This window comes from Cebus imitator, unplaced genomic scaffold, assembly GCF_001604975.1.
Source record: "Cebus imitator isolate Cc_AM_T3 unplaced genomic scaffold, Cebus_imitator-1.0 Scaffold254, whole genome shotgun sequence".
In the NCBI taxonomy this organism is placed as follows: domain Eukaryota; kingdom Metazoa; phylum Chordata; class Mammalia; order Primates; family Cebidae; genus Cebus; species Cebus imitator.
This window is the reverse complement of record NW_016107569.1, coordinates 1378859-1404735: the sequence shown is the minus strand read 5'-3', so window position 1 is coordinate 1404735 and position 25877 is coordinate 1378859. Positions and strand designations below refer to the sequence as shown.

Genomic DNA, 25877 nt, shown 5'->3' with positions numbered 1-25877 from the left:
CACCCGATGGCTCGCTCCATGGTAATGAGCCGGGCAGATGGGTGGGGGATTAGCCGCCAACTTTGAACAGCTTTTCTTTGTCACTGTTTCAGCTCTCTTGTTAGCCCCAATACATTTATTGCTCATTTCACACCGCTCGAGAAAGTGCCCCTTGCTATTCAGAGTCAACCCCGAACCCACCCACTGGCCCCCCCCTTCCCTCCTGCCCTCCTGCCACCCCAGACCCAGCTCCAACACCTCGCCTGCTGCAGCGGGCACCGTGTCACCCCCATCAATCAGATGGCTGCGTGCGGGTCTGGGGTACAGGGTCGGGGCTTGGGGTCCGCCTGACAGACGTGGCAGGGTGTGTGTGTGTGTGTGTGTGTGTGCGTGTGTGTGTGTGAGAGCGAGCCAGTGTGTGTGTGCTTGGGCCCAGCCACACCTCGGCCAGGCGGCCCCCGGGTGACTGGTGGGACAGAAGGTGCTCCCGGAGTAAGACAATGGTGGAGCGTGAAATTCAATTAGTTCAGGGCCTGGTTCCAATTTCACAGCCCCTAAATGCAAAAGGGGCAAAGAGAATGAGAGGGTGGGGGAGAGCGTTTTTATTGCATTTTCCCTTTCATTCTGGGGGGCTTTCTCGCCCCTTCTCTCCCTGCAGCAGGCCTCAACCTGCACAGGGCTTTTGAAGGAGTCATTTGGAGTCCATATCTGTCACATCCATTTAAGGCGTTGCGGGAGGAGGGAGAGGGTGGGGTGGCGGGTGCGGGCTTCTCCGCTGAGCCGGGCCCAGAGGCCCACTGCCCTCTCTTCCCACCCTAGGGGTCCCCGTGAAGGTGACCAATGTCAAGGATGGCACCACCCACCAGACCTCCTTGGAGCTCTTCATGTACCTGAACGAAGTCGCGTGAGTGTCCACCACCCTGTCCCGCCTCCTGGGAATCGCTGTTTCAGGCGAGCCCCGGCCTGGACCATTGCAGCTCATGGTTACGGCAGAGGCTCGGCACAGAGCCCAGGCTGTGTCGCATCCCCATGGCTACAGAGTTTCCCTGACCAAGGCGACCTGTTTGGCAGGAGAGGCTCTGTGGTCCTTAGCCTTGGAAGATAACAACCCCAGGGGGTCTCCTGCCTCCTGACCGTTATGCTGGGGTTCCCAGGCCCTTGGCTGGATGGCAGACCAGCATAGAAGGAAAGGTAGCAGTAGTCAGCTCTGGTGCCAGGCAGGGCCCCAGGACACAGATAACAGAAGGAACAATTTGAACCCACACCTGGGCAATCCCTTTTCTCTCTGGGCCTCAGTTTCTCCACCTATCCAGTGGGCACCTGGGCTAGGTGACCCGGCTCAGATGTCCTGAGTCTTAGATCCTGAGATGCTGCCTAACGTGTGGCCTAAGTCGTGCCCACCCTGGGGCAGCCCAGCTGGGTGGGTGACTCTGAGCCTTACGGTAGCACCTGGACCCAACTGACCGTATCTTCCCACAGGGGCAAGCACGGTGTGGGCCGAATTGACATCGTAGAGAACCGCTTCATCGGAATGAAGTCCCGAGGTGAGTCTGCTCAGCACCCCCCAGGGCCCAGCAAACCCCTGAGACCCTGTCCCCTTTAGAGGCTACTACCCCATGCTACGTGGGCGACCTGGGGCAAGTCCTTTGACCGCACCTCCAAGACTGCAGTGTCCCTCCTGCCAAGCGGGGATCATGGGCCCTTTGCCACTGACTTTCAGGGTGTTAGAAGAGCTGTCCAAGGACTGGGAGGGGTCTGGCAAGGGCCGGGAGTCTCCGAGGAGCAGGGAGGCCAGGGCTAGGCCTGGAGGTCAGGCTGTCTTGTGTTTGGGGTGGGCAGGCCAGGTTTGGAGGCAGACCGTGCAGGCCCAATTTCGTGGTCATTAAGACCAGGCAGGGTGGGAATCCTGCCAGGGGTGGGCGCTGTGGCTGCACAGGCACTGGGAGCCGGCCAGGGCCTAAGGGCCTGTCCCAGCATCAGGCAGGGCTGGTGGGTCCTTTTTCCAGGGATGGTTGGGGCTGAGGCTCAGTGTGACCTCTAGGCTGCCTAGCCCCATATCTGCCTCTGGCTGGGCCCAGGAGCAGGGCAGCTGGTCCCCAAGTAGGTGCCTCTGCTTTCTCTTAGTAGCCAAAAGCCCATGATTCCTTTTGTCAGCTACTCACCATTTCATCTTGACCACACCCGCCTCTCCAGGACTCATTTTCCCCATTCACACACCAAGGGGATCTCAGGCCCCTGAGGGTCTGCCAGTGTGTGATAAAGTCAGCTGCATTCTTTCTGGGGGGGTCCTAAGAGGGAGGGGGCAAGGTTTCAGCAGTTGGAGCCCCTGAATTGGGGACCTGAATTTTTAATACTGTTAATGGGGTCAGGGCTTCCTGTTTTGGTAAGTGTTCAGATCTCTTTGCTTAGGGTCGATTTGGAAAGACGGTATAGTCACCACCCCATGTCCCTTGGGCTATTTTTACTAAGACTACAAAATCCACAGAAAGCTCATCACCCCATGTGGGTCAGTAGGTTTGACCTGCCTTCCCCAACGACCTTGGACTTGTCATCTATTTCTAGGCCTCAGTTTCCCCAAGTGTAATGTGTTAAGTGTTGAGAGTTGCACTACACTGGCTCTGACCTGTTTGCATTTACCTGGAAAGGCATGGGAGCGCAGAACAGGGAGGCGGGTCTGCCTCCTGTGGTTTTGGCTCCTTGCTTGCTGTTATTCAGGAGAAACAACCTAACTGAAGCGCCGGGAAGGCCTTGAGAACAGTGGTACTAATTAGCTGCTGCCTTTCATCCCATTTACCTTTGTCTCTTACCTATATTAACATGTGACTAGGTGCCCCTTTGTTGCAGCCTGCCCTTGGAAGCCAGCCCGGTGTACACCCTCCAGGGAGAGCTGGGAGGGACCTTGGGGAGCCACAGACCAGCACCCCATTTACAGATGGGGAAGCCAGGGCCGGGAAGGGGTGGGATACAGGGCTTGCTCCAAATCCGAGGCACTTCAGTGGCAGGACAAGGATTGCCATCTGGGCCCAGAGTAGCATGGAATGGAGGGCTAAGAGCCTAGACAGGAGTTAGATCTGGGTTCAAACTCATGTATGGTGGCAGGAACTGGTACACTGGAAGTGCTCCATAAATAGCCATCAGTCTCCAGGGGGTACAGAATGGGGACAGAGGCAGCCCAGACCCTCTGGGAGCTGTCAGTGTGCCGGGGGGGGGGGTCCAGTACCATACCTGTTGTCGTGCCCTTGCCATACTTCTGGCAGGCGTCACCAGTTGATGCTTGCACTATCCTGTTGACTCCAGAGGTGTCTCAGGGCTGCTTGCAGGAACTACCAAATGATCAGGATTGGCATATGTGATGAAAATGTATTGCCTTCCCTGTTGGAAAGATAAGGACTGACCTGAAGTCTCTCTGAAATGGCATCCACTGGGTGGGGATTGTCAAGCAGAGTCTAGCAAAAATGAACTGAAGGAGGTGGTTAGTGAGAAGATCTGGACTGCACATTCTGGGAGGACATCTTGGAGGAGGCGGCAGTAGACTAGGCTTCATGGTAGAATGTGGAATGGGAGCTGAGAGCATTCCAGAGGGTGGTAGACGATGATGGGAGGCACCCCAGGTGGCCTGTTGGATCTGATGGGGACCGACAGCCAGAGACCTGGGAGACGCGCTAAAGAGCTGGTGTCAAGGGTCAAGGCTTTTGGTGCCAGGCCTAACTCCCGATGTTGGCTCTGTCACCATTGGAAAAGCAACTTAGCTTCCCTGAGCCTCAGCTTCTTCATCTGTGAAAGGGGTTATTGTGCAGATCAAATGCAGAGCCCTCCTGATGCTCTGATGCACAATAGGTTTGGGTCTGGATGGCAGAGTTGCTACCTTTTTCCCAGGATGGGGGCCTCGTCCCCATAGAAGACCAGAGCCATGACATCAGTAGTCTGTTCCAACCCCCGTGGCTCACCCACCTGCCGAAAGTTCCCTGGAGTCAGCCTTCACTCTGCCCTGGTACTTGGTGGGTGCCGTTGGAGGCTGTCCCCAAAAGCACAGAATGTAGTCCGCGTTGTACAGGAAGAAAATCGGGATTCCAGCTGCAAGAACTTGCTGTGTGATCTTAGCTGGGTTTCTCCCTCTGGAACTCCAGTTGTCAAGGGGCCAGATGAGGAGGTCACGGCGTCTCTCCCCGACGTCCTCACTCGCCTATTTTCTTGCTTTGCGTTAGGGAGAGAAGAGAAAGTTGCTTGGTAATCTTAGGGTGATGTCTTGTTTTTATTTCTCTACTCCAAATATTTCATGTGAGAAGGAAAGAGATGATAAATTAGGGCGCTGGGGGTTCTCCCATGACAAGGTTTTTTAATTAAGTGTACAGTAATGAGAGAAGCTGTTATCATCAATTATATTGAGGGAAGAGCGGAAAGGTGCTGTTGTCCGTACCTCCATGTACAAGGGGAAGATGTCATTTGTATTGATTTTACAAAGCTTGTAATTGAAATTCGTTAAGGGCTGATTTTTTTCTGGGGGGGTGGGGGTGTGTAGGGAGTTGGGCAGCGCCAGCACCGTGGGTCTGGGGTAGCCTGGTCAGCGGCGCTCAGGGTCAGGGACAGGGGGCTGGGGAAGCTGCCGCTGGAGTAGCTTTCTCTATATTGTGGCTGTTCACATGTCATTATCACATTATCTTTTTAACTCTGGAGGGGGGCTAATTAAGTGAAGTAAATGAAATCAGTGGGGAGGAGAAGGGGGGCACAGCAGGCTGGAGGGAAGCAGGGAAGGCGCCCGCGCACGTCCTTGTGCTCACCATCTTTCTCCCTCCTCTCTGGCCGGACTTCAGCCTCTCCCCTTTCCGCTCTTCTCCCCATCTCACTCCTCCTCCTCGCCTTCCTTTCCTCCTGCCTCTCCCCCTTTCCTCCTCCTTCCCCTCTTCCCTCCCTTGCCCTTCCCTCTTTCCCCATCCTCCCCCCTCCTCTCTTCCCTCCTGTCTCCCTTCCACCTTACTCTTCTACTTTCTGGCCAAGAAGGAACAAGGGCTGCCACCCACTTTCCCAACCTGCCCACCCACCATCTGGAACATTCCAGATGGAGAATGGAGGGAGATCTGTGAAGTAAAGAGGTTTTCAGCCCCAGAGGCCCACCCAGGATGAGGCCTGCCAGGCACCAGGAGCACAGAGGATGGCTAGAGTTCCCACCCTGACCTGCCTCCCATCACCATGGCAACTGCTTCTCGCCTTGGCCCTGGTACCTAAGAGGGGAGCCCTTGGGCTCCAGCCACCCCCCCGCCATGCCCCAGATTTTCCAAATATTGCTGCTTCTGCTTTCCAAAAGGACCAGAGCCTTTAGTCCAGGTGCCCTCACCCCCAGCCTGGGCCCCAGCTGAGCTGGTGGATCCCACTCAATTCTGCAAAATCGCTTATTCCAGGCTAACCTGGCAGCCTCAGGGACAGATGAGAAGAATCTGAGCCACAGTAGCTGTTTGGTCCCCACCTCTTTCTGCTTGTCCACTTCCCCCCAGCCGCCCCTGGCCACCCCTAGCTCCTTGCCCTTCTCTGCACTCCCCGCTGCACCCTTCTTGGCAGTAATTATGGTGTGATTGAAGCCGCTCCGCAGAGATCTGCTGACACCTCTGTCTTTTTCCTGTAAACACGGGGAGATGAAAATAGACACTTGGAGCCGCTGTGCGTGTCACTCCGAAGATGTCTGTTGTCTCTTCTGCGGCAACACAGAGGCTCAGCTGTCATTTTCTCCTTCTTCCTGCGAGGTGGTTTGTATGCCGACTGTCAAAAGCCCGAAATCTGTAGCCTTTTAGCATCAGGTTTCTGTCACTGTTTTTTTTTTTTTTTTTAAGTCTTTTTTCCAGAAGAAAAACACAGACATCATCTGTAACCCCTACCCCTACAGAAAGGAGAGGGAAGAGCCTTGAAATGCGCGCGCATGCACGCACACACACACACACACGCACACACACACACACACACGCACGCACACACACACATCCGCGCCGCGCACACACGCGCGCACACACGCACGCGCACACACATGCACACACACACGCACACGCACGACAAGCTTTTTGATCAGTCACCATTAACTTAGGAGCAGGAGTCTTAATTGTGCTGGTATGTTTCAAGGCTGCAGCCTCTTCTCTTGCCCAGCAGCCCTCTGGGTGGCAGCCGTGAAGCTGGTGCTGGGGGCTCAGGAAGAGGTGAGTTCTGCCCGGCCTCTGCCCACCAGGCACTCTCTGCTCCCCGTGGCACTGGCTTTATTTTCCTGGGGACACCTGTGATGGGCCAGTAGCTGCAGGACCTTAGGCAAGTCATAGCTCTTCCTGGAGCCCTGAACCCCACCTGCGTTCTCCCCTCTCTGGACTGATGGGAGGCGAAGCTGTGGCCTAGAGTGTTCTCGAGACAAGACCGTGAATAAGTAGGGCACAGCTGGACACTGCAGCTAAACACTTACCTTCCAGGTAGGTCCCAGAGGAAGCTGGAACATCAAAGCAGCAGAAATTGGCAATCTTGTTTCCCAGACGGGTTGCCTGGTTCTGAGAGCGGGGGCTGAGACCAGCCAAGGTCACACAGCAAAGCCACTCTGGGCACTTTCTGTAAAGGCAGGTTGCAGGACCCCTGGTGCTCAGCCCCAGCTCTGCAAATATAGTTTGGACTGTGCCCCCTAGTTGGCCCAGCTGAGGACAGAAAAGCAGGGAGGCAAGCCGGGGTCTCTAGGAATTGAAAATGAGGATGGCTCCCGTTACTGGCCTGCCCGGGATGACGCTATTGTGACTCTGTGGCCAGTACAAGGACAAGCTTTGCACATTTCTGGAATTTTCCAAAATTTACCCAAAGTAATCACTAGAAGGCCTGTTTCCAGCCATGTGCCGGGATGGGAGGACCAGCAGGGCTTCGTCAGTGTCCTGCTCTTGGTGGCTCTCGGGAAATTGCTTTATTTCTGGTCATCGGGTTTCTAGGCTAATTGAAAACTTGCTCCTGGAACACTGTTTTAGCTGCCGTTTTGGAGGCCGAGATTTCCGAAGGCTCTGCACACATCGGTCTTTGTAAACACATCGCTGAGCCATTCCCGTTTCTGGTGGCTTGGCACTGTCATGTTTGTTTGGGGTCATGCTTTGTTTTTTTTCAGAGAGGGTCTTGCCCTGTCACCGAGGCTGTAGTGCAGTGGCACAGTGACGGCTCATGCAGCCTCCTGGGCTCCAGCAGTCCTCCCAAGTAGCATACACACCTCACCCAGCTAATTTATCTTTTTTTTTTTTTTTTTTAGAGATGGGGTCTCCCTACATTGCCCAGGCTGGTCTTGAACTTCTGGGCTGAAACGATCCTCCCACCTTGGCCTCCCAAGTAGCTGGGACCACAGGCACATGCCACCACGCCCAGAGAATTTTAACATTTTTTTTAGAGGTGAGGTCTCACTATGTTGCCCAGGTTGGTCTTGAACTCGAGCAGTCTTCCCGCCTTAGCCTCCCAAAGTGCTGGGATTACAGGTGTGAGCCCCCACACACCTGGCCTGTCCTCAAGGCTGTCTGTAATGATTTTTCTCAGCCATTCCTCTGTTTCTGCCTCCATCAGCCTTTTTACCACTTCCTGGTTTGTGGCTCTGAGCTGCTCTGCAGAAAATGACAAGGGACCCATTTGAACTGTGTTTACAAGAGTAATGCTGAGACCTGAGGAACTCCCAGGGGATTTGAGGGCTTGGGCCTCTGCGTAAACTTGGAAAGAGGCCACTTCCTACTCCGAGGTCACAACTAGATTTAGATGGTGGAGACTGCCGAGGGCTGCAGCCCCCACCAATGACGCAGGGTGGGCTCTTTCGTGGCACACGATACTCATATTTGCTCCCGGTGGCTGTGAGGGGTTTTCACAAGCGTGTGACCTGACACCATATCAGCCTCAGTGAGAACCCAAGCGTTTCCTCTGTCACAACAGCCCAGACTTGGCTGTTTCTCTCCAGCTCTGGTTAGCGCTTGGTCACTTTCCCAAAGGCCCTTAGAGGCCACCAGGAGCTAAGATGGGAGACCCCAGTGCTGGTCCCATTCTCCCTCCAGTTGACTAGGGAAGCCATTCCCCTCCGCAGGCCTCAGGTTCTCATTTGTAAGACTGTGAGACTAGACTGAAGGTGAGTCCAGAGGGGCCTCTGCCCTCTCTTCTGCATGCTGGGCTTCTGCCCCCTCTGTCTGATACCAGGTTTGCACTGGAGTGATCCTAATGGGTCTTAACAGCAAGCTCTGACGTTTCCGTGATTCCAAGACTTAGAGATCAAAGACTGGAGTTCTCCAAGGAGGAAGCTTCTGGTTAGTGCATGAGGGCTCGGCAGACTCAGCCTCCCCAGATCCCCATTGGGCTTCAGAGTCAAAACGAATCTCCTTTGTGGTTTTTAAAACATTTTTAAAATTATGGTAAAATACATGTAACATAAAATTGAGCATTTAAAAAAAATGTGTAAGTATGCCGCTCAGCGGCCCATTCACAGGCCTGTGCAGCCATCACCACCCTCCAACTCCAGAACATTCTCATTTTGCAAAGCTGAGATCCTGTCCCCGTGAAACACTCCCCATCTTCCCTCCCCCAGCCCCTGGCAGCCACCATTTCTGTCTGTATGATTCTGACTACTCGAGGGACCTCCTATGGGTAGAACATAAGAGTGTTTATTTCTGTGTGCCTGGCTTGTTTCACTGAGCATAATGTCCTTACGCTTATGCTGTGGCATGTGTCAGGATTTCCTTCCCTTTTTTTTTTTTTTAAGACTGAGTCTTGCTTTGTTACCCAGGTTTGAGTTCAGTGGTGTGACCTTGGCTCACTGCAACCTCTGCCTCCCTGGCTCAAGCGATTCTCCTGCCTCAGCCTCCCAAGTAGCTGGGACTACAGACACACAACACCATGCTCAGCTAATTGTTTTGGTATTTTTAGTAGAGATGGGGTTTCATCATGTTGGCCAGGCTGGTCTTGAACTCCTGACCTCAGGTGATCTGCCCACCTCGGCCTCCCAAACTGCTGGAATTATTACAGGTGTGAGCCATTGCACCTGGCCTCCTGCCTTGACGCTGAATAATATTCCACTGTGTGGATGGACCGCATTTGCTTGTTCACTCATCCCTCCACACCTAGCTTGCTTCCGTCTCTTGGCTGTTGGGATTAATGCTGCTATGAACATGAGTGTACAGATCCTTTGTTTTTTTTTCCAAGCAGCCAATGTAGAAAGATGATGTTAGTAGATGACTAAGGATCTATTAGTAGATTCCCAGGATAACTGACAGCCTGCCCTTTTAGTGATGTAACATCGTGTGGTGGAGGAAAGGAAGCTTGCGGCATAGAATCCATGGAGATGGGGGGCTTCGGCCCCTGCTCCACCCAGGCAGCAGCGATAGGGCAGGTTTGCCCAAGGCCTGCTCTCTGAGGTTGATTCGAGAGGTTGCATTCCTGGTGGTCCGGGCTGTGTGACGTGAGCAGTCCTGCCTCTTGGCGCCCCACTGTTCTCCAGTGCAGTAGGGTGCTGAGGGGGGGGCCTTCCCAGACCCAGATCAGCCCAGGGCTGGGCACCACTGTCACTCAGAGATCATCTGTTCCAGGCAGGTTGTTTTGCAAATGGAGGGACTAGGCCTCAGGTCACAAGAGGAGACTTGAGTAATCCCATCCCCCTGACCTTCCAGGGTGGGGCCTCCACAGCCAGTTGACCCACAGGGCAGCAGACAGCACTGGTGAGGGACTTGGAGGCCTAGATCCAGTTCCCAGCTCCTCCTAGAGCAAACCATTTCTCTTCTTGGGCTCAGTTACCCCATCTGTATAGTGGGGTCAGCCCAGGTGATTGCCCAAGCCCTCTGCCACCCCAGTGGCCTCTGGAGAGACCTGGCCCCAGGGGCCCCTTGGGCTGAAGGTGGCACATGTGTACACATATGCACAGCCGCCCCCACCCCTGGCTCCCTGGTGGAAGGGAGGAAGGGATATTTGGGGCCCTGGGCTCTACTGTAGTGGCTTTAATTACAGGCTTTCAACCTCGGGCCGGTGGGCATGCATGGGGAGGGAGGGGTTGCTGCTCCGAAACCCTGTCATTTTCTAGCGTCTGAGGGCCCCTTCAAAGGGGGCATCTAGACATTTTCTCCACAAGCCGCAGAGTGGACTGTCGTGGCCCCAGCATGAACATAATGACAGATGCACTTTGCAGCAAGCTGGGAGTGAATGGGTCCGACCGGCTTGTCTCCTGTCAGAGGAATCATTATTATTTTTTTTTTTTTGTCATTTGCTGACAGTTTGGGTTTCATACGTTTCTCTCTTTTTCCTCCTTTTCCCCCTGCCTGGAAAAATGGCTAGGTATCTACGAGACCCCAGCAGGCACCATCCTTTACCACGCTCATTTAGACATCGAGGCTTTCACCATGGACCGGGAAGTGCGCAAAATCAAACAAGGCCTGGGCTTGAAATTTGCTGAGCTGGTCTATACCGGTGCGTAAGTCTCTGTGGCTGTCCCCTTTAACCGCCCCCCAAGGGATCCCAAATCACCCTCATGTGAGGCCCCAAAAGACACAGGCTAAAGGGGGTTGAGGGAAAGTGCAGGGAGCAGGGGCTGCTGAGACCTACCCTGCCATGGGGCATGTCCAGGGAGATGCCCCAGCCTCCCAAGGTGTCCAGCAGCCTCCACGGCCCAGTTTGCCTGACTCCAGCACGTGCCAGGTGCTGGGCACCGTGTGGCAGCATGCCTCGTCCCACGTGGTCCTCACAACCTTCCTAGGACGTCTGCAGCTCCCTGTACACGTGAGGAAACTGAGGCTGAGAAGGAAAGGATAAAACCAGAGGTGGCCTAGCTGGGTTTGACTCCCAGGTCAGGCTGTCTCCAGGCAGAACCTGGATCTACTCCAGGAATTCAGCCCCAGATCCCAGCTGCAGGAGCCAGATCTTGACTGTGAAAAACCGGGGTGGCCATGAGGTGACAGGCCTGAGCCTTGCCACACACCCAGCCCGTGTGCGGAAGGACCAGTGGGTGACAGGAGCACCCGCCGTTGGGGGTGTCCCTGTTTTGCTGCTGAGGAGCCTGGGTTTCCAAGCCTCCTGACTCCAAAATCTAACACTCCTGTGGTATAACAGGGGTCCCCAAGTTACAGTCCCTGGGTCAAATCCAGCCTGTCACCTTTTTCTTCAGCCCATGAGCTAAGAATAGTTTTTACATTTGTATTTTATTTATTTGGGACAGTTTCACTCTTGTTACCCAGGCTGGAGTGCAATGGTGTGATCTTGGCTCACTGCAACCTCCACCCTCCCTGGTTCAAGCGATTCTCCTGCCTCAGCCTGCCGAGTAGCTGGGATTACAGGCGCTTGCCACCATGCCCAGCTCATTTTTGCATTTTTAGTAGAGACAGGGTTTCACCATGTTGGTCAGGCTGGTCTTGAACTCCTGACCTCAGGTGATCTGCCTGCCTTGGCCTCCCAAAGTGCTGGGATTACAGGCATGAGCCACTGTGCCTGGCCAGTTTTTACATTTTTAAATGGTTGGGAGAAAAAAATTTTTTAATGCATTTCATGATAAATTATATAAAATTCAAGTGTCACCAGGCGCGGTGGCTCATACCTGTAATCCCAGCACTTTGGGAGGCCTAGACAGGATCACCTGAGGTCAGGAGTTCAAGACCAGCTTGGTCAACATGGTGAAACTGTCTCTACTTAAAAATACAAAAATTAGCTGGGCATGGTGGCGCATGCCTATAATTCCAATTACTTGGGAGGCTGAGGCAGGGGAATCACTTGAACCCAGGAGGCGGTGGTTGCAGTGAGCCGAGATCGTGCCACTACACTCCAGCCTGGGCAAGAGTGAGACTCCACCTCAAAAAAATAAAAAATTCAGGCCAGGCACAGTGGCTCATGCCTGTAATCCCAGGACTTTCAGAGGCCAAGGCAGGTCACCTGAGGTCAAGAGTTCGTGACCAGCCTGACCAACATAGACAAACCCTGCCTGTATTAAAAATACAAAATCAGTGGGGCATGGTGGTGCATGCCTATGATCCCAGCTACTCGGGAGGCCGAGGCAGGAGGATCACTTGAACCCGAGAGGGAGAGGTTGCAGTGAGCTGAGATCGCGCCATTGTACTCCAACCTTGGATGTCAGGGGACCCGTGCAAAGTTAGTTAATAGGCTAGCTACCTGGGCTAAGCTCTCCTCCCCGCCTCTCCCCCTCCACTCCCAGGGTTTGTTTCCTTTTAAGCCTCCTAATCATGGTAACTCATCTCAGGATTTCAAGAGGTCTCAGTGGTTATTGGGTGGTGGTATTTCTCCCTACCATTGTTCCTGGCAGCTTTGAAGCCAAGTTCTGCCCCCTTTCCCAGGTATAGACAGGTGCTTAAATACCATTATCTCCTGCGGGCTCTCCAGCCTGGAGGGATTGCAATCCTGAAAGGAGGATTTTGGTTACAAGTGAGCGAATCATTAAGATGTGGCAGAGGAGAGCACACCTGGCCTGGCTGCTCCGGGTCGGCAGAGGCTGATGCCAGTGGCCATGGCTGCCACTAATCCTGCCGTCTTGCTGCCAGGCTGAGCTGGGCACCTGACAGGTATTATCTAATATTAGCTGTGCAGAGGTGAGGAAATGGAGGCCCCCAGCTGAGGGTGGTCACCCAGGCTCTCCTGGCTGGTGACGGGCAGCTTTGATCCTGGTTCAGGCCAGCTTCAGTGGCCAAGTTCCCAGTTACTCCACCAGATTCCAGGACGCTTGTGATCAAGGGGTGCGGCGGCACAGACAGGGGAGCCCCGGACGTAGGGCATAGTTTGGCCCCCGGCTGCATTCACGATGCCTCTGCACGGGCTGGCTGGGTCGAGTCCCTGCCCTGTCCTGTCAGCAACAAGCCCTCTGCATCCTAAACTGAGGTACGATGATTAGGAAACACAACTTCAGAGGGGAGGCGAGGGCGAGGAGGGGGCTGCTTCCTGGTAGTTGTCACTAATACTGACTTTGCCCAGGTCCGCTGAGGTCCAGGGCCCCACAGACGTCAAGATCAGCCTTGGGCAGCAGGCTGACCGCCACAGCTCAGAAGGGCCATTTGATGCGATTTTCCCATGAGGGATATGGTATAGACCAGGGCTTTGTTTGAGCATGTTACTTAACCTCCTTGAGGCCTCAGTTTTCCCATGCGAAGCGTGGGGATATGAGTTCTGTCGGGTGGTGAGGACTAAATGCATGAGTATTTGGGAAGCATCCGAAGCAGTGTCTGGCAGGCGAGTGCGTACTCCAGCCTGGCGTGCTTTCCCAGTTTAGAGGCGGGGCCCTGGGGTCTTGCCTCTGGCTGGGTTAATGGTCTTGAGCAGGTCTGTCGCTTCCCTGAGCCTCAGTTTCCCCTCCTGTCAAATAAAGGGCAATAGGCTGAGAGCACGGCAGGGTATCTTCCCCGTCCTGTCTTGCTCGTGGGTAGAGGGACCCTCCACTCTGCGGTCGTGCTTGGCTTCCTCAGAGCCCCTGTGGTCTCGGCACAGACAGGGAGCATGAGGCACAGGGAAGCCCTCCTGACCCGGCCTTACTCCTAGAGGCCCTGGGCTCTGTGATCACTGCCTCCCTGCGTCTGTGTCTGTGCGGCTGGCTGGCTCCTGCTCCTCTCCTGCCATTTCCAAATTGCCTGGTCTGGCCGTATGGGCTGCAGGCAGACTGTCTCCAGGAGTGGCATCCAGGGTTGGCCCGGCAGGACCCCAGCTTCAGGACTCTGGCAGGGCCCAATGGAGCATCTCATTTAGGGGGTATAGCTCACCTCTTCTTCCCTCACCTCCATTCCTTCAGCAGTAAAATGGGCATAATGTACAACTCACACAGCATTGTTCCAGTGAGAAAGGATCTCACATGTCTGGCTGGGCCTAGCAGCATGGGGGAGGGGTCCCTCTCCAGCTCAGCCCTAAGCCCCGCCCACAGTTCATCTGCAGGCCTGGGGGGTACAGGGTCTCCCCCTATGCAGTTTTATGGCAGTTTTGCTGTTCCCAGCCCAGGCTGGGTCCGCTGGGAAAAGAAATCTGAGCAGAAGACCCCCGTGGGGCAGAGGTAGAAGATTCTGAGATAACGCTGGGGCCAGTTGCTCCCACGGAGATCTGTCTTCCCTATCTCTGCCTCCATCTCCTGCCTGTCTTCCAGCCTGGAAACTTAATGGGCTAATTATCCCAGCTCCATCAAAAGATGGCCAAGCCCAAGACACCAGGGCCTCGGGGGCTGGGAGGACAAGGGTCTCAGGGTGTGGTAGAAAAAGCCCTGGGCCAGAGTTAGGAGTGCTCTTCCACAGTCTTGCTGTGTGGCCTTGGACAGGTTCTTTCCCTGTCTGGTCCTCTCTCCCCCGCCCCCACCCCCACCCCCGCCGTGTACAGTGAGGGCTGGCGCTGGGCATGGTGTTCAAACAGCTAATGCAAAACGCTTAGCGCTGTGTGTGCATTCTCTCACCGAAACCACACGAACTTTGGTGATATTTTCTCACTGTGCAAATGAAGAAACTGAGGCACAGGGAGGTCGCATTACTTGAAGTGTGGCTGGGATGTGGACTCAAAGGGTGGGACCCTGGAGAGCAAGGACTCAACCTCTACTCTCCCTGCCTGGCCCTCCCCAACCTCTGCAAGCCCCAGGACCCCATCCCAGAGCAGGCCTGTCCCCTTTCCCACGGAGGGCCTCAGCAGGTGCCCCCAGGGGCCTGGGCCTCCCACAATAGCTGCAGCTCCTGGCCTGACCCAGCCCTTTATCAGGGCAGGAGATCATGTGCCATCTGGCCCTGCAGCTGCCCAGGTGGGCTCACCTTCCCAGCTCTGTTTCAGGAAACCCTAGCCTTGCTTTGTCCCTCCCCCTCTGCCGTGGCTGGCCTGCCTGCCCCTTGGTCCCAGCCTCCATCCGCAGAGACTAGAAAGAAGCCCGGGGCAGACTGGGGTCTGAGCACTACCCCTCCCTGGCCTTTAGCACTCTGGGGGAGAGGGAAGGGAGCCTGTTTCTTAGGCACCTCCTGCCCCAGCCTTCACACCAGGGGATGTTCCAGTCACGGAGAAAGCTCCAAGTGTGTCATAGGAAACAGCGTTGTTACAACATGGGCCAAGAGAAGTCAGATGTAGGCTCCCCACTTCCAGCCTGTGTGATCCCAGGGAAGTTTAACTTCCCTGAGCCTCCCCTTCCTCACCCAGAAAGGAGAGAGGCTGAGGGCTGCATGAGGGTTCAAGGAGCTAGCGCAGATGAAGCCCGAGCACAGTGCTGCTGCTCATCTCTGCAGACACATTCCGTCTGCCTAGGAAAACAGTAGCAGGAGGCAGAGAACCGCTCACCGAGTCCAGGGGGCCGGCCCGCCCTGAAGGGTGGGCTCCAACCAGGACTCCAGTTCACAGGAGCCCTTCAGGCTGGTGCTGCTCAGTGCTAGGGCCTCCACAAGCAATATTACTGTGACGTCCCCACTCAACAGGTGGGGAAACAGAGGCACGGAGAGGGGAAGGCTATATGGCCATGGTCTGATCCTGAAACACCACCCAGCTGCGCACTGGACACCCACGTGACCAAGCCCCAGGCAGCACGTGCCTCTGAGTCCTGAGGTCTTCTGCCTCCCCTACCAGGATTAGAGCCCAAGGTGGGCTAGGGATGGGGTCCCTCTACCACTGGGCCCCCACTTCCTGGCATGTGGCGCTTCCTGCACACCTGTGGCATGAAGCAGTGGGTCACTTCCCTCCTGACCTTTAGGAAGTGACCCAGATGGACTCTTACCCACAGGACAGGACTACAAAAGCATGGTCCTCAACTCGGTCACGGGCAATTGCATACTGTGTCAGACTCATGGGAGGCAGTCAAGGTCTACATGGTGGGGTGAAGCATGGGGCACCTTTCCTGTGCTCTCACCGACAACAGGCAGCGCAGGAGGCCCCCTGATCCCCTCCCGTTCTCCCCCCGTCAGGTTTCTGGCACAGCCCGGAGTGTGAATTTGTCCGCCACTGCATCGCCAAGTCGCAGGAGCGAGTGGAAGGGAAAGTGCAGGTGTCCGTCTTGAAGGGCCAGGTGTACATCCTCGGCCGGGAGTCCCCACTGTCTCTCTACAACGAGGAGCTGGTGAGGTAGGTGCCCCACACCTCGCCCTGCCCCCCGGCTTAGTCTCGGAGCCTGGCTTTTGACTGGATCCTCAGGACATCTGTGCCTCAGCACATGTCAGGAGCTGTGCAGAGCACAGAGAGATGGTCACAGAGTCTAGACACTGCCATGCCCCGGTGGAACATACAGGCTAGCTGGGGAGAAAGGCTTGGATCAAACTATCACCAGAATGTCGAATTAGACAAAGTGGTGACGGGCTTGTCTAAGGTGAGGAATGCACGATACTCTGGCTGGGTATAACTGGGGTTGGCTAGGAGGGGTGGTGCATGCCTGTAATTTCAGCCACTCAGGAGGCTGAGGTGGGAGGATTGCTTGAGCCCAGGAGTTGGAGGCCAGCCTGGGCAGCATAGAGACCTTGTCTCAAAATAGATATAAAGAATAATTGTGGTTGTGGAGAAGCTCCTTTGCTATTCAAATAATAGCAGAGGATTTAACAGATGAAGGTGGGGGGAGTGGGAGGGTGAAAGAGGCCAGGGGGAGGGAGTCGAAGCTAGATCTTAAAGGGAAGTGCAAAATCAGATCTGTGCATTTAGATAGTCCTCCTGGCTGCTCTGGAGAAAGGATTTGAGTAGGTGGGGAGGGGGGAGGGCACCTGTGGAAATGCTGGCAGCTTGGACCAGGCTGTTGGTTCTGGGACTAGATAGCAGCAGGGAGCTGTGAGAAAAATCTAGAAGGGGTTGAAATGGCAGGTCCATAACCACCGTGGTGTCTGGGGTCATGAGCAGCTGGGTGCAATCCCTGGGTGGAGAAAATGCTCTTGAGGAAGGATCATGAATTTGGATTTAGGTGTCACAAGCATGGGTTTCTTTTGAGCTAGCTGGGAAAACTAGAAGGCCACTGTCGGACAATGGGGTCTAGAGTTGAGAACCTAGGTCGAAGGCCCTGGAGCGTCATAGGCATTTTAATGTTCTCCGAAGCCCCGGAACAAGAAGAGACTGCTTAGGGGAGAGTGTGGAGTTAGACAAGAAAGGAACTAGCCAGGCAAGATGGCTCAGGCCTGTAATCCCAACTCTTTGGGAGGCCAAGGCGGGAGGATTGCTTGAGGCCAGGAGTTCAAGACCAGCCTGGGCAACAGAGCAAGACCCCCATCTCTACAAAAAATGTTTTAAATTATGCCAGGCATGGTGGCTCATGCCTATAATCCCAGCACTTTGGGTGGCCAAGATGGGAGCATCGCTTGAGCTCAGAAGTTCAAGACCAGCCTGGGCAACATAGTGAGACCTCATCTCTACTCAAAAAATCAAAACAATTAGCCAAGCATGGTGGCATGTGTTTGCCATCCCAAGTACTTGGGAGGCGGAGGTGGGAGTATCTCTTTCTTGAGCCTGCAAGATCAAGGGTGTAGTGAGCCGTGATCATGCCACTGCACTCCAGCCTGGGCAATCAAGCAAAACCCTGTCTCAAAAAATACATAAAATATTAGCCAGGCATGCTGGCATGCACCTGTAGTTCTACCTGCTCAGGAGGCAGAGACAGGAGGATCACTTGAGCCCAGGAGTTGGAGGCTGCAGTGAGCTATGACTGCACCGCTGTACCCCAGCCTTAGCAACAAAGCTAGGCACTGTCTCTTACAAAAAAGTGGGGGAGGAAACAAGTGGAGCTGTGAGGAGCTTTCTCAGTGATGGACCAGGCAGAAGGTGGCCGCGTAGGAGCCCCTGGAGAGGTAGGGCAAAGGTAGCAGGTAACGATTGGCTACTCTTGTGTCTGCCCCATGGATGAGAGTGACCTGCACCAAGGGACAAGGTGTCACCTCCAGAGGTCACCTGGCCAAACAGGAGATGGGGCAGGCCCCTGTGGGACAGACAGCCCCCATTGGACATGGGTCCCCCAAGGCCCAGCGTGGCCCAGGCTGAGGCCAGCCCCCTCCCTCCCAGAGGCCAGTTGGGAATTAAAGTACGCGTCTTGTTTGGCAGTCAATATTATTTTTTTTCTTTCCCTTCTCCTTGCCATGTTGAGTTTCTCCCCCCTTCAATCTTTCTAAACACTTTATAAGCCATAAATACAACTGAATCAGTTTAGATCAGTCGGGGTAAATGTCAAATTATCTTCTCTCTTTCTCTCTCTGGCTCTTTCTTCCCTCCCCCTCCAAATCAACAGCCTCTAATAATCCGTCCAAACCTTCATTAAGCCTTACAGTCTCACTCAGGGGGATTAAATGAATAAAGTAAAAAGGGAAAGGGGAAAAAGAGAAAAGCAGGAGCATTTATTCTCACTGTGTCTCCGACCATTTCCCTTTTCTTTTTGATTTCTACATCGCTGGCTTGAAAGCCCTTGAGTGACAGCGTCACAGGGACCAGCGAGGAAGCCGCGAGAGGCGGCAGAACTGGAAATGCCGCGGCACAGTAGGTAGAAAGTAACGTAATTATAGAGCAGGTCAGAGCCACTCGAATGAGCAAAAATAAAAGCACAGAGGTTTTCTGTAGACCGTCAGGGGAGGTAAAAAAAAAAAAAAAAAAAAAAAAAATCATTGTAAACTCTTTTTCCACCTCCCCCCTCACCTCAAACCACAATTTTAAAAAGAGGTTTTTTAGCTCCTGAGAAACCCCTCTTGAAACTCCCAGCAGCCTCATGGGACAAGTTTGTCCCTGGATGTGGACCCTCTCTGCAGGGGCTGCCAGGGCAGTTGGGACAGTCCCACCTTGGGGAAGGGGATGGGAGAGTTTGTTGTGACTTGTGAGAGGAGGTGGGGGGTTCTGTGTCCTGCGTTTTCTTTGGGTTGAATACAGGGGCCAGCGGGGTTGAGGCTTGGCTCCCAAACAGGGTCTGTTCAAGGGATCAGAGGAGATTGGTGGTCTCGTTTGGTTCAACCCTTCCTAAGCAGTGACCCTGCACGCACGGTAAGGGGTAGCCAGCAAAAGTCTGCCATCTCCTCCTCTTCCAGGAAACTCAAGCTCCTGGTAGCTTCAGTGCCTGAGCCCTGGAGGGGCCGTGGAGGTGTAGAGGAGGGAGGGAGGGAGATCAAGGAGGTGAAGGAGCATGGGGGTGACTTTGCAGAGAGTTCCATATGCCCACCGGCTTCAAGGCCTGGTAAAGGTCAGGGCCCAGGTCCTGAACAGGCCACCGGGGCCGCGCAGATGCAGAGACCCCCATTAGTTCTTGTAGAAAGTCCACAGTCCACAAAGAACCGGTCAGAGGTCCAGCCTCAGGGTCTCAAAGCAGTAGATCACCCTGCCTCCACCCCCGACCACAGCTGCTAGTCTCACCTCTCAAGGAGGGCCCCTGTGGGGACAGGCCACCTCCTTGTCATTGGGAACCTTGAGTCAGTGTTGTCCCAAAGCTGGAGTTCTGCACACAAGACACGGATTCAGAGCAGGACGTGACAAGGGACCCCATCCTCTCACAGGCTGGCCTTGTAGAGTAGGAGACACCTGAGTCCACATGCCCTAGGTACTTAGCACAACTGTAATTAGCAAAGGTGATGGGTGATTGATTGCTTACGTCTGGCCCCTCCCTGTGGACACCACTCTTGCTGTTCCTTCCTTGGCACCTGGCACAGCACCTGGCAGGCAGCAAGGGCTTAATAAATGCCTGAACAAAGGAATGAGTGAATGAATAGTGTTAGTACTAGCGGGTGCTCACCATGTGCCAGGCACCAGCTACATTATTTCATGTGGAGCCAAAAGTGACGTTGAGCGCTAACCACCATCACGCATCTCACAAGCGCGAGGCCAAGCCTCGGAGTGCACGAATACTCGCCCTGGGCTCTCTGGTGGTAGGTGGCAGAGCCAGGAGGCAAACCCCAGTCGGCCAGACTGGAGTGACGGCCATAGTTAGGAAGGTTGGAACGCCCCAAAACAGAAGGCTGGTGAGTCTGGGTGATGGAAACTCTGGAGAGGTAAAATCTCCTCTGCTGAGAACAGCAGCAGTCAACCTAGCATTTTCCATGACAGGCTGATGGTGGGTACCCAGGTTTTAGGATGGATTAGGTGAGGTCTACCTGGTTGGACAAATGAGGGGAAAGGTGACTTAGTGGGCCAATCCTGCTGTGAATGCTGGAGGCCTCCCTGCAGCTTGAGAAATGCCTTTGTGGGGTTCCAATTCACACCCCAAGGCCTCCTGAGCCTTCAGGTCACTGGATACCATCCACACAGTCCCAAGGGCACAGCTGGTTGGATGCATATTCCATTTACAAATGGAGTGCCCTGGTCGGTAGCATTTCATAGGGCGAGTTCTGGGGCGGCTGTTCCTAGCCTCCTGCCTCGTTGTGTGGCAGGGAAGAGGCTGCCATGTGCCCCACTAAGGCTCTCCAGCCTTTGGGTTGGTGCCTGGCCCAGAATAGGGTTCCCTGGGTTGTACAGAAATTAAACAGGGCCGGGCTCGGTGGCTCATGCCTGTAATCCCAGCACTTGGGAGGCCGAGGTCAAGAGATCAAGAGCATGCTGGCCAACATGGTGAAACCTCTTCTTTACTAAAAATACAAAAACTAGCTGGGTGTGGTGACACACGCTGGCAGGAGAACCGCTTGAACATGAGAGGCGGAGGTTGCAGTGAGCCGAGTGGCACCACTGCACTCTCACTGCACTTTTGAGGCAGTGAGACTGTCTCAAAAAGAAATGAAATGGAAAGCCAACGTGCAGGGAGGGTTTAGACCCACGCAGGGGAAATGACCTGGCATCTGGGAGATGGGGCTGCTCCTGGCCCCAGCAGTCCTCCCTTCAAGCAGAGGCCAGGGCCAGACTCACCTGACAAGCTACTTCTCTCCTTGCAGCATGAACGTTCAGGGTGACTATGAGCCAACTGATGCCACCGGCTTCATCAACATCAATTCCCTCAGGTAAGACACTCAGCCCTGACAGGCCTTCAGAGCCCCCAGGTGTAAAGGGTAGGCTTTGATGGGACCTTGATTGCTGCCCTGCCCTAGACAAACCCCACTTTCCTGTCCATCTGCCCACAGCATCCTCAGAGGCATTCCTTGTTAGCCAACAGTAACTAGAGGGTCTGAGGCATTGGGGTCCCAGGTTCCTGTGTCCCATCTGGTGCCTCTGATACTTGCCCTCCCCTCCTCCTAAGCCACAGAGACTCCACTATGAGCTTCTTTGCTGAGCAGGTTAAACAAGGAAATAGCCTAGAGTTGGAGAGAGCCTTTGTTTTCTGTCACCATACCTTAGCTGTCGTCTTAGCTGGAAGCCATCCTATGGCCTAGGCGGGTGGTGCATGTCATCTGAAGCCACTCAGACCTTTGGTTCTCTGGAGTCACCCGCAGGGTGTCAACTGTACCTGCCTCACAGATGCAGCAACGCCTGTGGAAATCAAGCATGCGGCTCAGGCTTAGACACTGGCATACCGGAAGAGCCAGGGGCAGTGCCAGCAGCAAGCATTCTCAGCCCAGGGCCAGCGTGCTCACTGGCAAACAGGTTGCTTGTCACCAGAAGCTAACACAGACTAAGCTGCTCTGGGGCACGCGCCTAGGTTGTCTCATTTAATTCTTACACAAAATTTGCAACTCCCCGGAAATAGGCTGAGTGGTTAAGCAACGAGGAGGAGGTGGAGCTGAGACTGGAAGGACTGTCCTGGTCCTTCCTCACCAGCTCCCTTGAGGATTGGGGTGCAGAAGATTTAAGTCTCTCCCTCCTCTTGCTAACAGCCTGCCCTGGGCACAGAGCCACCATTTTCTCCTAGAGCCAGCCTCTTGTCCCTGGAGGCGCCTCATGCCCAGAGAGACGCTGGATCCTGCGCATCTGCCCAGGGTCCTCTCATCACCTCCACCCCCCAGCCTCCTGCACCCTCTGTTTGTATTTTATGACTCTATAAACCCTTTTAAATGGCCCAGAACACACGGGGCTTTCATAATGGCCTCTTCACGTCTCCCATTGCCAGTTAAATGCTTTGTCTTCAACAATGACAAACAATGTTCTCCCCCTAAGATAAATTAATTACATTATCCTGATTGGAGGCCAGGAGGGGCCAGGGCGGCAGAGGGAATAGAAAAACAGACAACTTCACACACATCTTAACAAACAGCTGCCCCCGCCACCCCGGTTCTGCCTGAATTAATGGAACCCAGGGTGTGTTGTTATTGTTCATTTACATTTTTCTTTGTTTTGAATCTGGTTTACAGGCTGAAGGAATATCATCGTCTCCAGAGCAAGGTCACTGCCAAATAGACCCCTGTACAATGAGGAGCCAGGGCCGCCTCAATTTGCAGATCCCCCAAGTACAGGCGCTAATTGTTGTGATAATTTGTAATTGTGACTTGTTCTCCCCGGCTGGCAGCCTAGTGGGGCTGCCAGGCCCCGGCTTTGTTCCCTGGTCCCCCTGAAGCCTGCAAACCTTGTCGAAGGGAAGGGTGGGGGGCAGCTGCAGTGGGAAGCTATAAAATGACAATTAAAAGATACACTAGTCTTTTGTTTCTTTCTACAGAGAGAGAGAGAGTGTGTGTGTGTGTGTGTGTATAGTTAATTATGCTTTTCTTAGCCCAACTTTTATGTTTTCGGACTAAGTGGTTGAAGGCCGCCATTTGCCAGACATCCTGGTATTCTGGGAGAATTGTCCCTTCTCAAGCAAAAACTAAGTATCCAGAATTGCCCGCCTGGGTCAGATCCTAGCCAGCAGCCTGGGAATCTGTGGCCCTGTGGCATATGCCAGGAAGCCAACAAAGTTTATAAGGGATGCATTTTGGGGACAACGCCCACAGGCCTTTCTCTGGGAACCACCTTTATTCACAACCCACAGGGAGCTTCTACACAGGTCAGCCATGAGTGACCCTAGGATACTTCCTCACCACAGATGCGTGGCCTAAAATAGTCTAAATCATGGAGGAGGAGGGAGAGGCCTGAACAGAGGAGAAAAAAGGCACAGGACTTACCACTACCTCCCTTGGTCCACACACCAGGCCCCAAAGCGGCCATATTTGTACTGTGATCCCACCCACCCCCCCCCCATCATATCTGATTGGACCATGGATGGACACCTGACCCAAGCTAGCCAATCAGAACCCCCAGGAATTGGGCGAGTGGCCGGAAGTGAGAACATGTAACACAGGTACTCACCGTGGGAGGCTGTGGACCTGGGCTCGCAGAGCAGAAAGAAAAGTATGGGAAAAGAGGGTCACAGGATTAGAGTCCCTATTCCTATTCCTGTACTTCGTGAAAGCTGGTGACCATCTCTTGGCCTGGTTTCCCTGACACCTGATCTCATAATGAATTCAGGTCTCCAGCTCAGTGAGGGAGTTTCTGGTCCTTGCAACCAAAAGCATCTTCCCTGGGAAGACGTGAGTGCTGCTTGCGCTGTGATTTGTCCTGGTTCTGAACTCAGACCCTGGCCTCAGGGATTGCCTGGCCACTACTCCACTGCCTGTGTCCATGAGGGGTTCTCACAAAAGAAATTTTGCCTTTAAAACTTATTTTCCTCATGATAAATGTCCACTGTAATAATAAATATTAGCTTTGTGCCAAACACTTTGCTACACACTTTATTCACAGTATCTCATTAAATCTTAAAAACCACACTATGAAGTGGACACTTTCATCTCCATTATGCAGAGGTAGCAACGAAGCTGTAGCTAAATCGATTTGCCAGAACCCCTCAGCTACCCAGTGACAGAACCAAGAACCAAACCCTGGCCTGACTGAGCCCTCAAATCTTGTATGTTTATGTCTTTTTTTTTTTGAGACGGAGTCTCACTCTGTTGCCCGGGCTGGAGTGCAGTGGCACTATCTTGGCTCACTGCAACTTCCGCCTGCCAGATTCAGGCAATTCCCCTGCCTCAGCCTCCTGAGTAGCTGGGATTACAGACACCTATCACCACACCCGGCTTTTAGTAGAGATGGGGTTTCACCACCTTCAGGCTGGTCTCAAACTCCTGACCTCAGGTGATCCACCCGACTCAGCCTCCCAAAGTGCTGGAATTACAGGCTTGAGACACTGTGCCCAACCATTATGTCTTTAACCATAGCGATAAGCTGCATCTTTAAGAAAAGAAAGAACTGGCCAGCACTTTGGGAAGCCAAGGCGAATGGATCATGAGGTCAGGAGTTTGAAACCAGCCTGGCCTCAGCCTCCCAGAGTGCTGGGATTGCAGGCATGAGCCACAATGCACAGCCATATTTGGTGTATTTCTTGTCAACCCTATTTTTTCTTTTTTTTTTTTTGCTTTTTGGCTAAACATCCTACGATGCATATACATTTTTTTCCTATGCTTATTTCTGCAGTTATTTAGGCTAAAGTATAAATGCTTTAAATTTTATAATTAGAAATATATACCTTATACTTCAAAGTATAAACTTTATTTATGCCTTAATGTATATACTTTGCACCCTATTTTTAAAATTTTAACATATCATAAATGTTTTTTTATAATTTTAAACACTCAATTCTTAAGTCTGGGCACAGTGGTTCACGCCTATAATCCCAGCACTTTGGGAGGCTGAGGTGGGTGGATCACTTGATTGCAGGAGTTTGTACCAGCCTGGCCAACACAGCAAGATCTCATCTCAATAAAAAAAAAAATTAAAATACATTTTTAAAACTGCTTAAACATTTTCAGCAATTATGTAATATTTTGTTACATTGACACTCCCTAACTTAATCTTCCCGCATTTATAGATTTAGTTTTTTCCATATTCTAAATTATTTTTCTGCCGTTTGTTGATTTTTTATTTTTTAAAATAAATAGAGTCTCACTTTGTTGCTCAGGCTGGTCTCAAACTCCGGGGCTCAAGTGATCCTCCTGCCTCAACCTCCCGAAGTACTGGGATTACAGGAATAAGCCACCATGCGCAGCCCTTTTGAATTTAATGGAATGTTTTTAATAATTGGTTATTAGCTATACTTAGTTATTAGTTATTGCTTTTTAGTAGCCTCTCTGGGGGTTATGCCATACGTCTTGAACTTACCATAGTCTACCCTCAATTAACAGTGTGCCACCTCGAGTGTAATGTAAGAACTTTATAACAGTACAACCTTAGACATTTCACTTTATGCCTTTGTTGTCATAGATAGCAATGTATTATGGGATTTTGTAGACTATCATTTTTGCTTTAGACAGTCAAATATCACTTTTAAAAGATTAAAAATAATAATGGGCTGTGCCTATCATCCTAGCACTTTCGGACGCCAAAGTAGGACGATTACTTAACCCCAGGGGTTCAAGGCCAGCCTGGGCAACATGGGGAGACCCCTATCTTTACAAAAAATTTTAAAATTAGCCAAGCGTGGTAGCACATGCCTGTGGTTCCAGCTACTCAGGAGACCGAAGTGGGAGGATCGCATGAGCCTGGGAGGTAAGACTGCAGTGAGCCGTGGCCACAGCTCTGAACGCTAGCCTGCACAACATCTCAGGACTGTCTCAAAAAATACAAATAACAGCGAGCTGAGATTGTGCCACTGCACTCCAGCCTGGGTGACAGAGTGAGACTCTGCCTCAAATAACAACAATAATAAAGATTAAAAATAAGAAGAACGTATATATCATTCATCCATATATTTCTTTTTCTGATGCCCTTCATTGTATTGAATCAAAGTTTCTGCATATATCATTTTCTTTCTGTTGATGAACTTTTAAAAGTATTTCTTCTAGTGAAGTAATTGATTCTTTTAGCTTTTTTTTTTTTTTTTCAGATGAAGTCTCACTCTGTCACCCAGGCTGGAGTACAGTGGCATGATCTCCACTCACTGCAACCTCTGCCTCCCAGNAAAAAAAAAAAAAAAAGGCGGCCAGGCATGGTGACTCACACCTGTAATCCTAGCAGTTTGGGAGGCCAAGGCAGGTAGATCACTTGAGGTCAAAAGTTCAAGACCAGCCTGACCAACATAGTGAAGCTGTCTCTACTAAAAATTACAAAAATTAGCTGGCTGTGGCGGCACACACCTGTATAATCCCAGCTATTCAGGAGGCTGAAGCCATAGAATCGCTTGA

At 52.9% G+C, this 25877-nt stretch overlaps 1 protein-coding gene across 2 annotated transcripts in view; it reads left to right on the top strand.

The window, feature by feature from the left end:
* Nucleotides 1-22373, top strand: part of ASS1 (argininosuccinate synthase 1) — a 56498-nt gene extending 34125 nt beyond the window's left edge. For both annotated transcript variants that reach the window (XM_037728048.1, XM_017499081.2), the window contains 6 exons: nucleotides 799-883; nucleotides 1459-1523; nucleotides 10267-10398; nucleotides 15831-15987; nucleotides 20730-20795; nucleotides 22080-22373. In XM_037728048.1, coding sequence (XP_037583976.1) covers nucleotides 799-883; nucleotides 1459-1523; nucleotides 10267-10398; nucleotides 15831-15987; nucleotides 20730-20795; nucleotides 22080-22125 — 551 coding nt within the window. In that variant the 3' untranslated portion in view covers nucleotides 22126-22373. The remainder of the gene's footprint in view (nucleotides 1-798; nucleotides 884-1458; nucleotides 1524-10266; nucleotides 10399-15830; nucleotides 15988-20729; nucleotides 20796-22079) is intronic.
* The last annotated feature ends 3504 nt before the right edge of the window (nucleotides 22374-25877 follow it).